This window comes from Antechinus flavipes, chromosome 1 (assembly GCF_016432865.1).
Source record: "Antechinus flavipes isolate AdamAnt ecotype Samford, QLD, Australia chromosome 1, AdamAnt_v2, whole genome shotgun sequence".
NCBI classification, from domain to species: domain Eukaryota; kingdom Metazoa; phylum Chordata; class Mammalia; order Dasyuromorphia; family Dasyuridae; genus Antechinus; species Antechinus flavipes.
The window spans coordinates 956,726-973,131 of NC_067398.1; the positions used below are offsets into that span (position 1 = coordinate 956,726).

At 63.0% G+C, this 16,406-nt stretch overlaps 1 protein-coding gene across 1 annotated transcript in view; it reads left to right on the plus strand.

Moving 5' to 3' along the window:
- CALCR (calcitonin receptor) overlaps positions 1-16,406 on the plus strand; it is a 70,273-nt gene that overhangs the window by 12,882 nt on the left and 40,985 nt on the right. The window contains exons 2-5 of the mRNA XM_051977224.1: positions 5,276-5,335; positions 9,848-10,004; positions 11,406-11,516; positions 12,516-12,628. Coding sequence (XP_051833184.1) covers positions 5,303-5,335; positions 9,848-10,004; positions 11,406-11,516; positions 12,516-12,628 — 414 coding nt within the window. The 5' untranslated portion in view covers positions 5,276-5,302. The remainder of the gene's footprint in view (positions 1-5,275; positions 5,336-9,847; positions 10,005-11,405; positions 11,517-12,515; positions 12,629-16,406) is intronic.

The following is a 16,406-nucleotide window of genomic DNA, read 5'->3' on the forward strand; positions in this document are numbered from 1 at the left end:
GGTGTGGAGAGAGCAGGGTTTCCCTCGGGCCTCCCAGGGAGCCGGGCTCCCAGCATCTCCCCCAGCCCCAGCCCGGCCCCGACAAGCTGGGCACTGCCTGGGAGCTTGCTGGGAAGGGCCCGGGGCTGGGAACCCATCTGTGCCACGGCACCTCCCTGTTCTGCCTTAATTGCTGGCACTCGTGGCCGCCAGTTTCTCTCCGTCCCAAATGTGATTATGAGTGCTCATCCTCCTCCCAGCATCCTCCGAGGGCTCGGGCCGCGGGTCCGGGAAGCCGGAGACCGTCCGGCCGTCGATCCGGCCATCTGTACCTGGGCCCTGTGGTCGTACTTCTGGAGGGGCCCCTGCCTTCACTGGGGGGGAAGCGGAGGGGGGTCTGGGGCCGGTCACTGGGCCGAGCTCTTTTGGATCTGGAGCCCAGATGGGAGATGCTGCTGCCCACTCCCTCGCCCGCTTGCCTTGCCACCGTGGCTCCGGAGAAGTCCCTCTCACGTGTGGAGGGCAGCTGAGCCAACCTGTAACTTCGTGATCCACCTGGTGCCACCCGTGGGCCAGAGGTAGGCAAGGGAGAACAGCGGCCGGGGTGGGGAGTAGTCATCTCTGTGGGGGAGCAATGGCCCCTGGGGGGACCAGCAGCCCATAGGAGAGGAGTGGCCCATGGCGGGGAGCAGTAGCCTGTGGGGGGGCAATGGTCCCTGTGGGGGAGCAGCGGCCTGTGGGGGGCAGTGGCCTGAGGAAGCCAGGCCGGCCTTCATGGGCAGCTCCTGCAGTCCAGCTGGGGCCGGTCTCCTCCGGGAAGGTGGGAGGGGTGGGGTGGGCCCCGGTCCTGGGGATGGGGCCTCCTGGCCTGCAGAGTGATGAAGAAGGGAGGGAGAAGAGAAGCTGGCAAGGACCAGAGGGGCGCCCGGCCGCACCCTCATTGCCCCAAAGGTAGACGGCCGCGAAGAGGGAGAGCCAGGGACAGGAAGGCAGCAGGAGCAGGGCTGCAGCCTCTGGCTGGCTAACTGTGGGCCGGCCCCAGCCTCGGTTGCTCCTGGGGCAAAATTGTCCACCTTTCTAGGATATATGGTCCCAGCAGGTGTGAACCTGGAAAACTTTAGTGTCTCTGGGGGCTGCTGCCGAGGGGGTCCGGGCCGCGTGTCTGGGGCAGCCGCCGAGGGGGTCCGGGCCGCGTGTCGGGGGCTGCTGCCGAGGGGGTCCGGGCCGCGTGTTGGGGGCATGTTGGAGGGGGTCCAGGCCACATGTCTGGGGCAGCCACCGAGGGGGTCCAGGCCACATGTTGGGGGCTGCTGCCGAGGGGGTCCGGGCCACATGTTGGGGGCTGCTGCCGAGGGGGTCTGGGCCGCGCATTGGGGGCATGTCGGAGGGGGTCCAGGCTGTGTATTTGGGGCAGCTGCTGAGGGGATCTGGGCTGTGTGTTGGGGGCATGTTGGAGGGGGTCCAGGCTGCATGTTAGGGTCTGCTGCTGAGGGGGTCTGGGCCGCACATCAGGGACATGTCGGAGGGGATCCAGGCTGTGTGTGTGTCTGGGGCAGCCACCAAGGGGGTCCAGGCCACGTGTTGGGGGCTGCTGCCGAGGGGGTCCGGGCCGCGTGTCGGTGGCAGCTCAGACCCCGGCTGACCTCGGGGTGCAGAAACGCTGGCCAGGGCTGGGGGGCCGGACCCTTTGGAGGAACTGGGGGCAGACACGAGCAAGACGCTCTCTTGGCCTGGGCTGCTGTGGGCTCCCATGCCGGACCCCAGGGGCACGAGGGGACCTGCCCATGGGCCCTGGGACATTTCCGAAGTGCGTCACACCGGGAGGAGTTTTAGGCCCCCTGACCCCTAGGTGGGCTGGGCGCCTCCTTGCTGCAGATCCAGAGCAAAGGCCGGACCACACGGAGGACTGGCCCCGGGGTCCGCAGCTGCCCACTACGGAAGTCCGAGAGTCCATGAAGAGGGCCCTCTCCTTCAGAGCCTCGCATCTGGAGAGCCGGCTCTGGGGAGGAGTCTGGGAGCTCCCCAGGCTCTGGCAGTCTGGAAGCTGAGATAACAGCTCCTCATCCCTGGCCGTGTGCTCGGATGGTCGGGGGGAGGCTCAGAGCGCCCTAACCCCCCCACCTATGCCGGAGACTGCCGGGAAGCCCTTCTCCTCCGGGGGAGAGCCCCGTCTCCTCTGGCCCAAAGTCCCCAAGGCCTGCCCCGCCGGAGCCGTGTGACCGGTCACTACTGAGCCGCCTCGGCTTCCCCCTGGCCCCTGCCTGAAGACTCCTGCTCCGCACAGAGGGGGGGCACCTGGGGGCACAGACCCCCCCCTCTTCCAAATGTCGGCCTTTGAGGCACTGGAGCCCAAAAGGGACAGACCAGAGTTTCAGCAGGGCCCGGCCCGGTGTGTGGCCAGATCTCTGGGCCCAAGACTGCCCCAAGTGCAACAGCACCCCCAGCCACGCCCGGGAGGAGCCGGCTCCAGCAGCGCCCGCCTCGGGTCTCGCCACTTTGAGTGTTCTGCCGACCGTCCCTCATTCCCTGCGGCTGAGGAGGCCGAAGACGCTCTCGAGCGGTTTTTTGTCGGGTTCGGCTCCTGGTCAGCTGCAGCCCAGCTCGGGATCGCCAGGGAGAGGCGGGAGGCCGAGTGTGGGCCCAGGAGGCCCCGGCCCGCAGCTTCCGGGGCAAAGTGCCCTCATGATCTGGGTCCTGCTGCCCTGCATCTGAGCCAGCGCCCATTTGTCCCGTGCCCATTTGTCCCGGTGCCCATCTGTCCCAGGTGCCCGTCTGTCTTGGCACCCAATTGTCCTGGAGCCCATCTGTCCCGGTGTCTATCTGTCCCAGAGCCTTTCTGTCCCAGGCGCTCAGGGGCCAGACCCTCGCCAGCTGTGCCTGGTTCACATCTGCAGGGGATAAAGGCTTAGGGGGGGCTCTGAGTCAGGCTCACAGCCATGTGTCCCCCCGGCCTGCCTCCTGTGGGGGCTGGGGTCCCCGAGTCCTCCCAGCATGGCCCGGAAGCCCGCTGGGGGCCGCCTGGGGTGCCCAGGCCTCCAGGAGGCCAGATTGGCAGCGACATACACAGGAGTCCCTGCCAAGTTCCACCTGGAAAGAGCAGCCGTGAGGAGAAAGCACAGCTGCATCCCCCTCCCCCAGCCAGGCCGTGAGAAAGAACAGGGCCCCACCCACTGGGAGCCAAGGGCTGGAGCCCGGGGTGTCCGAGGGGAAACTGAGGCCGAGGGATCTGGGACCCGTTCTCAGCTCTCCATCGAGGCCCTGGGGGAGAAGATGACCCCACCACAGGGCTGCCCCCAAAAATCCTGAGGAGGAGGCTGCCTGACCCCACCCGGCCCCCAAAGCCTCCCTTCCATCCTGGGAGAAAAGCGCCGGGACCTCCGAGGTTTGTGGGGAGCTTGATGCATCTCCCTTTAATCCTCACACAGCCGGGCTAGGAGAGCACTGCAGCCGTGGAGAGCCCCATTTTACAGACGTAGAAACTGAGTCTTGGCACCTGCCTAGGCCATACATCCAGCCAGGGTCCCATCCCTGGGGTCAGTTCTCCCTGAAAGTCTGGCCCCCGTGACCAGCCCAGTGAGGGGACCCTGGGGCCTCCCTTTCCCCGCGGGCTCCGGAGGCGGGGGCTATGGGGCTCCCCGATGCCCGCCGCCCGGCGCAGCCCCTGGCCCGAGCTCGGTGCCGAGAACTGGATCCGAATGCGTGGTTTGGGGCAAAATCTTGCTGCGCCCCTCCCCCAGCCGCTCAGCAGCCATCTGTGGGGGGCAGAGCCCCAGGGCCCTGCAGGGGAGCGGCCAGGCAGCTGCCCCCCCAACTCGGGCCCATGCACACTGCTGCCCCTGCCCGCCTGGGACTCTTTGTTTCGGGAGCAAAGAGCCCCACAGGGGCCGGAAAGAAGGGAGCCCTCCCCACCCAGCGCCACACACAGGCCCCCATCTCGGGGGGCATCCTCGCCCCACAAAGAGTGGGATGGCCCCGAGCCAGAGCCACCCCTGGCCAGGGAGAACGCACTCCATGTCACACAGGTTGGAAAACAGCCCCGGTGCGACAAATTCGGCCCAAAGCCAGTCCAAGAGGGCCTTTGTCGGAGCTGCGTTTCTGAGCTCCCGAACGGCGCGGACACCTACAGTCCCAGCCCTGCAGGACACCCCCCTATGGGGGAAGCTCCGTAGAGATGGCGCCGGCCGCTTGTGGGGGGCACTCAGCCCCGAGATGGGGCGAGGGACGGTCTCCTGACTTAGGCACCGTTCTACTGAGCCCTGCCAGGCCGGAGAGGGAGGCCGGGACTGCGCGCAGGACCCTCGGGAGGCCGGGACTGCGCGCGGGATGCCCTCGGGAGGCCGGGACTACGCGCGGGGGGCCCTCGGGAGGCCGGGACTGTGCGCGCGGGGCCCTCGGGAGGCCGGGACTGTGCGCGCGGGGCCCTCGGGAGGCCGGGACTGCGCGCGGGGCCCTCGGGAGGTCGGGACTGTGCGCGCGGGGCCCTCGGGAGGCCGGGACTGCGCGCGGGGCCCTCGGGAGGCCGGGACTGCGCGCGGGGCCCTCGGGAGGCCGAGACTGTGCGCGCGGGGCCCTCGGGAGGCCGGGACTGCGCGCGGGGCCCTCGGGAGGCCGAGACTGTGTGCGAGGCCCTCCCTGCCCCAGGGGCCGGCCCGCCTTGCCCCCTCTCCCAAAAGTCAGCGCTGTTACCCCAGAGAATGTCTGTGGGCAGAGACATTGGGGCCGTATCCAAAGCAGAAGGGGGTCTGAGGGGGACCCGCTGCCGTTCGCGCCCGGCCTGGCGCTGGTTTTGTGCAGAAGCTCTCCTCCCCGCCCGAAGCCGCCCGGCCCTTGGGCAGGGGCACAGCCTCCTTCCGGCCCCTCGAAGGGGGAGGCTGCCCTGGCCTCCCCGCCCTGTGAGGGCCGGGTAATGTCGGCAGGTGTCAGAGAGGCCTCCAGGGAGCCCGCTGAGGCGCCTCTGAAGCGGGGGAGGGGCAGAGCTTTCCAGAGCCGGCCAGGAGGGGGCGGCAGTCGCGGCTCTGGGATTTCCCAGAGCTGCCCAAGATGCTGATGCTGGGCAGGACCCAGCCACCTTCTGATGGGGGTGGGGGCCGCTACCTGCTCCCCCCTCCACCAAGAGCTTCCAGATATCGGCCTCCCGGACAACGGAGAGCTGGTCGGAGGGCGGCTCCCGGGGGTGGGGGGTGGGGCTGGGAGGCAGCCCTGGAGCGAGAGGCTGCCGGGTCCAAAAGAACAGAAGGGAAAGCTGGGGGGGTGCAGAGCCTTTGCTCATAGCTCCCCTGTCTCTTTGCCCTTCCAGGAGAATCAGGACCTTAGGAGACTCACCATGGAAAAGTTGTTGGGTGCTGTCCTTCTCACCGTAAGTGCAAAGGAAATGGGGGAGGGGTCCCAGCCCCACCTCTGCCCACCCCCCTCGTCAATTAACCCATGAGATCGTTGGCAAGGTGGCCAGGGTCTGCCCAAGACCCCCAAGTCAGACGGGAGGCAGCAGCCACTCAGGCCCACCCATCCCCGAGGGGAGCCCCCAGACTGGGCCGGGCAGGTGGTCTGCCAGAGGCTGCTTGGGGTTAGGGGGGAGGGCGCACCCTGCTGAGGCACCCCAGGGCGCATGCGGGCTTCTCTTAGTGATGTCCAGAAGGGCCTCCACACTTAGTGCCCGGAGTCCGGGCCTCTGGTCCAAGCGGGATGAATCATTCATGTGAATGAACTGACAAACAAACGAATGAAACAAATGGATGAATGAATGAATGAACGAACGAATGAACAAACGAGTGAATGAATGAATGAACAAATGAATGAACCAATGAAGAAACAGATGAGTGAACGAAGAAAGAAACGAATGAAAAGTATATTAAATGCTATCACACAGTCTGGATACAAACATAAGCAGATGCGCGCCCCCGCCCTTGAGGAACTCACACTCCAATGTCGGGGAGACGGGACACACCCACAAAAAGTGTCGGGGAGCGTGGCGGGGACCGTTCAGGAAGGGGCCCGGAAGCCGGCCGCCTCCCCGTTATCTCTGGAAAGGTCAGAACCGAGCCCAGCAGGACGGAGTGTGGGCCCCCGAATGGCCGAGATACTTTGGGCCCCGCCCCCGGCTGAAGCCCAGTGAAGGCCGCCTCTTCTTTAGAGCTGCCCGGGATGCTTCTCGAGCTTACGCCGGCGACATTAACATTTCTATCCCAAGGCAAGAGTTTCCATTGGCTCCTGTGACCTTCTCAGACTCAGCCCCTCCTTTCAGGCGCGTCTGTCCATCCCGTCCATCCTTCCCTTCCACCAGCGAACAGTGGAGTTACCCAAAAAGTCCTCAAGGAGCTCCCCGGCCAATGGGGAGAGACAAGGGGCAACTGGAGGGGAGGTCCTGGGGAAGGGGCGTGGCTCTGGGTCTTGAAAGGAGCCAGGAGACGATTAGGAGAGAGGGGCTGGGAAGGGGGTGGCGGAGGGAGGAGGAGGCGTGCGGAGGGAGAAAGGGGAGGGCCAGGGGAGGAGGACTGGACGAAGGATTTTGTTGATGGGCGCCAACCAGAGGAAGGATGTGGTCAGATGGTCCTGTGGGAAGGTCCAGTTGGCCACTAACTAGAGGACGGGCTGGACCCACCCGCAGCTCTGGCACTGGGCCAGGTGTGAGAGGAAGGGGCCGTGGGGCTCGGGGAGGGTTTGTTCTGAAGGGACCATTTCATGAGGAAGATGGCATCCTTTGACCGTGGTGGGAAAGGTGGGCAGAGAGGGTCTGGATTAAGGCCCCAGGAGGAGCCCTGTGGTTCTGGAGCCAGGCTCAGGGGCCCCTCTGGGGACTAGACCAGCCCCTTCCTTCTGGGGCCATGTGGTTCCAGGCTGGGCTCCCAGGTTCCTTCTGGACCAGAAACCTGGCCCCAGAAGGACTGGGCTAGCCTGGCCCCAGCATGCCTCGCTCCTCACCCCAGGACATTTCTCAGAAAGCTTCTCCCGGGCTTTCTGAGCCTTTTTCTTCCCAGACTCTCCTGGGCCAGTCCAGCTGCATTCAGGGAATGGGATTTTCCGGAGCGGGCACTGAGGTCATTTGACCCACTCCAGGCCCTCGCAGCCCTGCTCTTCCCACGCCCGCTGCCCAGCCGGATGATTTAGTGCCCGCAGCAGTTGTCCTGGCCTGGGCAGAGCAGCCTGGCCCAGTGTGGCTCGGGCCGCTGGCCAGCGGGGCAAACACTTCCCACGGAGTCTCTTTGGAGATGACTGCAGTGAGCCCGCGCCCGAGTGCTGCGGCAGGGGTCGGGGAGACCCTGGGCTCTTACCCAAACAGACGCGGGAAAAAGGGCACCGACCATTCTGCACTGAGTCGTGCCGGGCTTAGCCGAGGGACTGGGCTCAGCCCAACCACAGTCAGGTCCTAGACAGTCCGGCAGGCCCCGAGGGAAAATTCACCAAAAGAGAATGGGCAAGTGTGGAGGGCGGCTGAAAGCAGCTCACCCACAGGCCAGCCTCCCCCCAGGGGGCGAGGCTCCCCACAAAGGGGTGAGGCTCCCCACAAGGGGATAAGGCTCCCTGAAAGGCCCTGTTTCTCAGCACTGTTTCCCAGGGGGGTCTCTGAGGAATTTTCAGCAAGGCAGACTTTGTGCACTTTTGACCCCCAAGATTTAGGCCCCTCGTCTGGGAGTTAAAGGAGTTGGCCGGCCTGCTCCAGGCGAGTCTGACTTGCTCTAAACATTGCTAAGAACTGAGAGAATTCCGTGACTCCCCAAGCACCACGAAGGACTTTGGGGGTCCGGGGGGCCACCTTCCTGCTGTTCTCGGCGCTTGGATTTAGCTTCCATTCCTTGCCCTTGGGGACACCCAGCCTGGAGCTCGCACCTGAGGACCTCAGGCTTGTGGGACGTGGCCCGGGCTAAGGCAGTGTCTGTGCCCAGTGGGCGAGTCGGGGGCTCCCCCCGGTCCACACCGTCAGCATTGTTGCAGTAATTTATGAATTTTAGCTGCCTTAGACCAAACGTTTTCCACGAGTCTGTTTGGTCGATGAGATCACATTGGTCTGATGTCCTTCTGTCACATCCTTCTGGGGCTTGAACAGACATAGGGACAATTGGGGGGGGCGCAGACGTGGGGGGGTGGGAGGCGGCAGGATTCCCGCCCCTGAGGCTCTCCCAGACTGGAGCACACCCCAGAAGGGCCCCTCCCCCCCCACTCTCTGGAGGAAGGTCCACCACACTGGCCAGAGGGGCCTGAAGCGAACTCCCCGAGGCTCCCCAGGGCCCGGTGCCCACCCTTCCAGCTCTGGGATTCTGGGAGCCCCTGACAGTCTCTGCATCCAGGAAAATATGGTTCTGAGACTGGGACCAGAATCTTCGGGGCAGAATCCCTGGTGTCTGGGGGACTCCCTGCCAGCCCCGGGGTTCCCAGGCCCCAGGATCGGCCGGACCTTGGGCACCGACTGGCTCTGGCTCTGCCCTCATCACATGCTGGGATCCCGCCAAGCGATGGCTCCCGCGTCCCTCGCGGCAGCCAGGCGGCGGCTTGGCGGTCATAGGTGTGATGTCATTGGCTGGAGCTCTGGGGAATGACATCATGTGTATGGCTGCTAAACTGCTGCATGGGACACCGCTGAGGGCCCCCCCGGCGGCCAGGCCACAGGCAGCATCTGTCCCCACCCCCAGCCACGGGATCGGGGGCAGCCACGGGGAGCTGAGCCAACCTCGTCTTCATCCCTCCCTGGAAACGGCCCTTGTGCTTTAGCAAAGCAGACTCACGAGGCGCAGAAGGGAGAACGTCCCAGGGAAGCCGGAAAGAAGCAGCTGCTGCCTGTCCCGTCGGGAGGTGGCTGTCCAGCTGGAACGGCCAGAGGGGCCGGAGGGTCCAGAAGAAGCCCCCTCCCCAGGAAGAGGAGGAGAGGCTCCCACTGACATAGGGGCTCTCAGCGGGGGTCCAGGAGGCCATCACGCCCACTCAGGCCCGTTTCCTCAAGGGGAGAAAAGGGCCCAAGCTGGGGGGGAGACGCTTTTCCCACAGGGAAGCTTGGCTGGAGGCCAGAGAGGGGCGGCGGGCATGGCCACAGTCCCTTAGAGACCATGCTCATTTGCCCTGTTAAGTGCTATCATCGCACTCAACTACCGCTAATGGATGCTGGTTCCTAGGCCTAATCAGAAACTCTGGTAGAAATAACGTCAATCTTCCCTGTGTTGTGAGGTCCCCAGAAGCTCCGGCCGCTCTCATCCGGACGCAGATTGAGCACAACAGAGCTCCCGAGAGTTTGGGCTCAGACATCATTCTCGTGGTCTACAACCTCTGCACTATCTCGGTATCGCTCCCCAGGGCCGAGCTCCAGGTGGAAAAGAGACGTCAAGTCCCTCCTCCTCTGGGCTTATGTGGGTCCATGAGGTCACAGGCATAAGCCAATCGATGATGAAGATCGCCCCCTGAACTTGACGCGATGTCAGAGTGGGATTTTAGGATTCCGGCCATGGCTGGAGGTCCCCCCCACGTACTCATCCCCAATCACATCCAGGGACCTTGAGACCATTGGCTTACTTACATCCCAATTGCACTTGCCTGACCTTTCTAATGGACCCTTACAACCTTCCCCAGCAGCTTCCTCTGACCCCCAGGATGAAAGACAAAGTCCTCTGGGACATCACAAACCTTCACAACCTCAGCTGTCCCTCAGCTCCTTCCATAGAAAGCACTGCCCCTCAGACCACCCAGCCTGACCAGCCTTCCTCTTCCTCACTCTTCATTCCATCCCCCGCCTTTATTTTCCCCTGGGGGGGGGGGGCTTCTGTCCCAGGACAGGGCTCCTTCCTTGGTTAGGGATGCTCAGAGATCCTGGAGGGAAGGAGGGGAGTCTCCCAGGCCCGTTCTGCTCCCACCCTCCGCCAAGCACAGCCCTCCCCTTTGTATCCAGGTGCTGTCCTCTGGCCTGGCCTCCTCTCTCAATGACTCCGAGCCCACCCTGGAGCCCGAGGTCATCACGGATGTCTCGCCGGAGCGCCAGAAGATCGTGGATGCCCAGTTCAAGTGCTTCGAGCGAATGAACAGCAAGCCCCCCTACCAAAAGACAGGTAACCTTGGGAGGCGGCTGGGCCGGGGGACTGGGCCAGGGCCTGTCACTCCCCCATCTGGCCTCCCTCCCACCTCCCGACCCCCCACATTCTCGGAGGCCAGGCCTGGAACTTCTGGCTGAGCTCCCAGCATATCCTTCCCTTGCTCCACATCCCCCCCCCCCCAGAGATTCAGAAGCCGGAAGCCTCCTTCCAGCCCCCACGGCTCCTGGGACATAGTGGCTGCAATCCTTTGCCCATCATGCCTTTGAGCTGGGTTGGGGGGGTTGGGGGAGGTTGGAGCAGGTCCAGGAAGCATTGGGGGCAGGGGGTGTGTCCAGGCTTCCTCAGCCCAAGTCCTTTTGCTCCTTAGCCCAAAGGACACAAGGAGGGCAGCCTTGCAAAGGGGAGTCCAGCCAGGAGGAAACGAGGGGACACATGTCTCTTCTCTTGTCCAGGAAGCTGTGGTTGGACCCCTTCACAAAGCACATGTTCCAGGCAAACCCATGGGTTGGGGCAGCATCTTTCCTTATTTGTAACTCCAAGTTATCTCCTTTTTTCTTTTTTTTACTCATCTTTTACTGGTATATTCTTGTTTCCAATTACATGTAGACAGGGTTTTCAATGTGCATTTTTGCAGGATTTTGAGTTCCAGATTTTCCCCCTCCCTACAATCTCCTTTTGTTTTTCAACATAATTCAGTTTGACAACTTCTTGCAAATCTGAATCAAGCCTGGTATTTTTTTTGGGGGGGGAAGAATCACAAAGAGAGAGACAGACAGATGGGCAGATGAAAAGCCATCCAGGGTCACCGAACTCCCCCCCCCCCCACTTCAGTTCCCTCCTGGGTAAAAGGGAGTGACAGGGCTGGAGCATCTCCCTGCCAGGGTCACTTAGCAGAAATCTTGACTGCACCAACAGAAAGAACACGACTCCTCTGGGGCAGAGGCTTGTGGGACAGGGAGCCCCCTGCAAGTCTGGGAAGGGTTGTCATGAGCCTTGCTCTGCCTGGTCCCAAACTGTAGAACTGGAAAAATGAAGAGACATCACCCAGAAGAAGAAGTCCCCTCGAGAAGTCCCCTGTGTCATAGTGGGGTCCCTTGGGGGTATTTAGAGCGGAAATAGAGGCCACTGGAAACCTGCGCATTCATCCTCAAAGCCATCCTGACCCCAAGCTGCCTGAACTCCCAGGGGAAGGGGCAGGTCAGAGTGGCAGGAGCCATGGCTATCCCCATGGTTGGACCTCCAGGGAACTCGGGCCCCCCCGGGTACAATGAGGAGCTGTTGGAAGTCTGTTGGAGACACGGGGTCTCCAGATAAACATGGCTCCGCCCCACCATTGAGCCACTGCATTTGTCTTCCCTGAGGGCAGCGGGGCTGCTGGAGGGGCCGGGGCTGACCTTGCTCTTTTTCCCTTGCTAGGTCTGTTTTGTAACCGCACGTGGGATGGATGGCTCTGCTGGGACGACACACCCGCCGGGAGGGTCTCTGTGCAGAACTGTCCCGACTACTTCCCCGACTTTGATCCAACAGGTAAAGGATGGTAAAGAAGCAGACTTAGGCTAGAGACCAGGGCAGGTGTCCCCCGGAGGAGAACTGTCCCCACATGGAAGGAGACAAGTCAGGGGGCTCCCCCACTGGAGCAGAGAGTGGGGACACTAGGCGAGCACCTTATGGAGGTGACGCTGATTCCGGTCGGGGTCAGTCCGGGTGCCTTGAGCTCCCTGCCAAGTCTGGGCTGAGAAGATTCAGATGGTCTGGGGAGTGATTGAGACACAGAAGAGGGAAAGCTGCTGGGCCCTCCGTTCCCCAGAGCACCCTGGGGTGCCGGCAGAAACACTCTTGCTGAGAGACAAGGGCTGGTGGCTGCTTGCTTTGGTTTCCCCTCTGAAAGCCATCCCGATAGCACAGGGGTCGCCCCCTCCCCAGGCTCGCTCTGTGCCCTTTCCATCTGTGAGTGGGCACAGCTGCTTCCCCATCCCAGACACTGCTTGAGCCTGCATCCCGTTGTCATGGCACCCTCACCCTGGCCTCCTGTCAGCACCTCGGCCTGGAGAACCGGTTCCCTTTTCGGAGAGGGCAGATGTTGGTCTGACATCCACCAGGGCAGGGTCCGAGCAGGTGGCTGGCCTTCGTGAGGGTCTCAAAGGCTGGGTCCCCACAGTGACCCCCAGGAAACCCCAGGGACAACCAGCAGCACTGAGCAGCAGTTTTCACTCTGAGTTTCACTCCAGAGTTCTTTTCAGGAAGGAGGGGAATGATTACAGGTTAAGGGAAAGGAGAGGCCAGAGGAACTGGCTCTTACATCCCGGGTCCCGGTCTTTGTCCCAAGAAGGGGCAGTCCCAAAGATCGCCCCAGCCAGGGTGCTGCTGTCCCTGGTGCTGACCCCCGGTCTCTGGTCCAGGAGCAGAGGATGGCGTCTCCCCAGTCCAGTGGGAAGCAGCGCATGTTCCGAACGCCCTTGGAGCGGACCAGCTTCCCCCTCCTGAGTTCCTGGTACTTACGGTTCCTATTGGGTTCCATTTTTACAGAACAGGCCTCCAAGTACTGCGATGAGCATGGGAACTGGTTCCAGCATCCCGAGAGTAACCGGACATGGTCCAACTACACCCTGTGCAACTCCTTCACGTCAGAGAAGCTGAAGGTGAGCTCAGCTCTAGCCCCTAACAGGTGGAAAGGCGGGGCTTGCGCCCTCAGTGTAGAGGATGGGCAGTGACCAAAGGGCCGGGGGGGACTGAGCCTCCCAGGGCTCTAGGGAAGCTCCCGGGCCACTGCCTGTCCTCCAGCTGAGGGTCAGAAGAGAAGAAGGTCCCCTCCCCCTACCCACTAAACCAGATCTGCCTTAGAGATGCCCAAAGCGGTGGAGAGGAGCACCAAATTCCCGGACTGGACAGCCCTCTCCCCCTCCCTCCACAATCTCTCCTGGGAAGCCTGAGCCACGCGCATCAGCAAGTTTGGCCGGGAGATGACAAGCCCGCGTGAGCACTGGGAACAGCAGAGGGGCTCCTGGCCTTTTGAAATCTGGGAAGAGCGGGGGACACACTTCGCCTATAGGCAGAAAAATCAGTTGGGGTCATTCCTGGCATCCAAGCCCTTTGGCGGCTCCTGGGGATGGCAGCAGGACTTCAGTCCCGTCCTACCCAGCATCCCAAGCACTGAGTCTGGCCTGGAAACACTGTGGGCTTTCTGGGATGTCCAGAATTGGAGGAAGGAGGAGGGAGTTTTGTTTTTATTCAGAAGAAATCCTTGGCTGAGCTAGCAGAGGTCCTGAGTGCCTCCTGGTCCGGACTGCATGGGGGCCTGGGCTGAGAGGTCCCGAGCCCATAGCCCGAGCATGTGGTCCTTGATCCTCCTCTGAATGGAGACGTGTCGGGCTAGTCTGCTCTGGCTGGATGCTCACTGAGTCGTCACCTACTGATTAACTTGCCACAAGCCCCTGGGCCCCTTGGTCAAGTGCACCACCTTCCCCACAACGGGCTTCAGGCCACCTTGAACGGCAGCCCTACCGTGCTCCCCACACACTGGCCTGAGATTGCAGTGGTAGCAACCACGACGGAACGAACTCGAGAGCCAGCCCCTTGGCAGGACACCTCCCCGTGCCCGCTTCCTTGGTGCCTTCTGGCAGGAGCGACACCTCCCCGTGCCCGCTTCCCTGGTGCCTTCTGGCAGGAGCGACACCTCCCCGTGCCCGCTTCCCTGGTGCCGTCTGGCAGGAGCGACACCTCCCCGTGCCCGCTTCCCTGGTGCCTTCTGGCAGGAGCGACACCTCCCCGTGCCCGCTTCCCTGGTGCCTTCTGGCAGGAGCGACACCTCCCCGTGCCCGCTTCCCTGGTGCCTTCTGGCAGGAGCGACACCTCCCCGTGCCCGCTTCCCTGGTGCCTTCTGGCAGGAGCGACACCTCCCCGTGCCCGCTTCCCTGGTGCCTTCTGGCAGGAGCGACACCTCCCCGTGCCCGCTTCCCTGGTGCCTTCTGGCAGGAGCGACACCTCCCCGTGCCCGCTTCCCTGGTGCCTTCTGGCAGGAGCGACACCTCCCCGTGCCCGCTTCCCTGGTGCCTTCTGGCAGGAGCGACACCTCCCCGTGCCCGCTTCCCTGGTGCCTTCTGGCAGGAGCGACACCTCCCCGTGCCCGCTTCCCTGGTGCCTTCTGGCAGGAGCGACACCTCCCCGTGCCCGCTTCCCTGGTGCCTTCTGGCAGGAGCGACACCTCCCCGTGCCCGCTTCCCTGGTGCCTTCTGGCAGGAGCGACACCTCCCCGTGCCCGCTTCCCTGGTGCCTTCTGGCAGGAGCGACACCTCCCCGTGCCCGCTTCCCTGGTGCCTTCTGGCAGGAGCGACACCTCCCCGTGCCCGCTTCCCTGGTGCCTTCTGGCAGGAGCGACACCTCCCCGTGCCCGCTTCCCTGGTGCCTTCTGGCAGGAGCGACACCTCCCCGTGCCCGCTTCCCTGGTGCCTTCTGGCAGGAGCGACACCTCCCCGTGCCCGCTTCCCTGGTGCCTTCTGGCAGGAGCGACACCTCCCCGTGCCCGCTTCCCTGGTGCCTTCTGGCAGGAGCGACACCTCCCCGTGCCCGCTTCCCTGGTGCCTTCTGTGAGGGACCAGCTGCCCACAAAGCCCAGCAAGGACACGCCTCACAGGAGCCCTTTAAAGAAATTCCAATGTGAAGAGAAGGCAAAGACTTGCCGCAGATTTAGCTCACTCAATGTCTATGGGTCGCCCAAGAGAACTTTCACCATGGGCCCCAAGGGCAGGGTCTCCCTGGGAGAACTTGGCGTTCTCAGGCCAGAAGATGTGGAAAGCTGCTGCAGCTGCTGCTGGGGGTGGGACAGAAGGGCAGGATCCCCTCAGGGTGGGAAAGCGGCAAGAAGCCTCTCGTTTGGTGGCTCCCTTGGCAGGAACAACACAGGGACAACAGGGGAGAAGATTCAGGGCTGGGGACCCGCCGCAGAGGGGACAGAAGCCAGCGGCGCACTCGGTGAGCCCCTCCAAATAAGCTACCCCCTCCCCAGCTTGTGCCTTCCACGCCAAAGCCAACGTCCATCAGTCTGTCTGATGCCCCATGAGCTGGAGGACGGGGTTTGGAATAAAGGAACTAGAGAAACCACGGGCCAGGGGTGACTGGGAAGCCTCGTGTTTGTAATGTCTGGAAAGGAGGCTTCTGAGGAGATCTGGACGCGGCGTGGAAGCCATCGAGGGCTCTCCGGACTGAGCAGAAGTGGCGAGGGATTGAGAGGGGAACAGCCAGAGGAGGAGCGGTCCTGGCTCAGTCCTCCGTAGCTTGGAGCAAAAGTCAGAGCCGGCGCCATCTTAGGGGAGGACGACGGAGAGTCAGGCAGGACGTCTCTGAGCCCACCTCCGTCCAACCTGGACTCCCAGGAGGCAGCGAGCGGAAGTGAGATCCCAGCCGAGAGAATCCCCAGCTACAGACATGTCACAGCGACGGCCTGGGAGCTGTCCCGGGAGTGCTGCGGGAGGGAGCGATGGCCCGGACCGGACACCTTCCCTCTGGTGGGAATGTTTTTAAACACCGTCTATTTTAATCATCTTGTGAAAGAAAAGTCAGAACCAAAGGGGAAATGAGAAGGAAAAAGCACGGGCCAAAGGAGAAGACGCCGCGCTCTGACCCCCATTCAGCCTTCGGACTTTTTCCATCCCAAGCCTGTTGGAATCTCTCGGGTCCTCTCGGGTCACTTTCTTCCTGAGAAGAGCCCAGCCTCCTATCGCTTCCGGGGGAATCGTGGGCAGGGAACTGTTCCGAAACGTGCCCTGGGAGGACGGCCGCTTCTTGCTTGGGATTCAAGCTTGCGGGGAAAGCGGCTGTAGACCTGAGGTCCCGAGGAGGATCAGGGCCCGCTCACTGACGCTGCGACCAAGCTATTGTCAGAATTATTAGAGAAATGCGTCACTGATCATAGAGAAAACAGACTATCCACCCGGTCACTTGTTATCTTCGGATAAAGCAACGATTCCGTGGCAGCGGATCCCCCGTGAAGTGCCATTGCCCAAGCGGTGACCTTGTCCGAGCCCTGGTCCTCTGGCACTCCCGACCGGCCTGCACCCCAGCTGGGGACTCCCGGGCACCCGAAGCCCCAGTTGTGAGGAGGCGATCACGTTGTGCGGCCGGGCCGCCAGCGCCCCAGGGCAGTGACGCACTGGTCCCGGGAGGAGTCTCTCACTGAGGAGAGGGAGGACGGCCAGCCTTCAGGGAGCAGCATCAGCGCAAGTGGCCAAACCCCGGGGAAAGTCCCAGTGTGGCCCCTCAAGGGACTCAAGGGCTCCCCATTCAGCCGGGGGGAGGTGACAGGAAAATGGTTACGGACCAACCGGGGGAGATTACAAGGCACGGGCGTCAGGGGGCATCAGGGGCCGAAGAAGGCAAGATCTGGAACGAGACTCGCAGGGGAAGCCGGGGCACAGAGGAGGG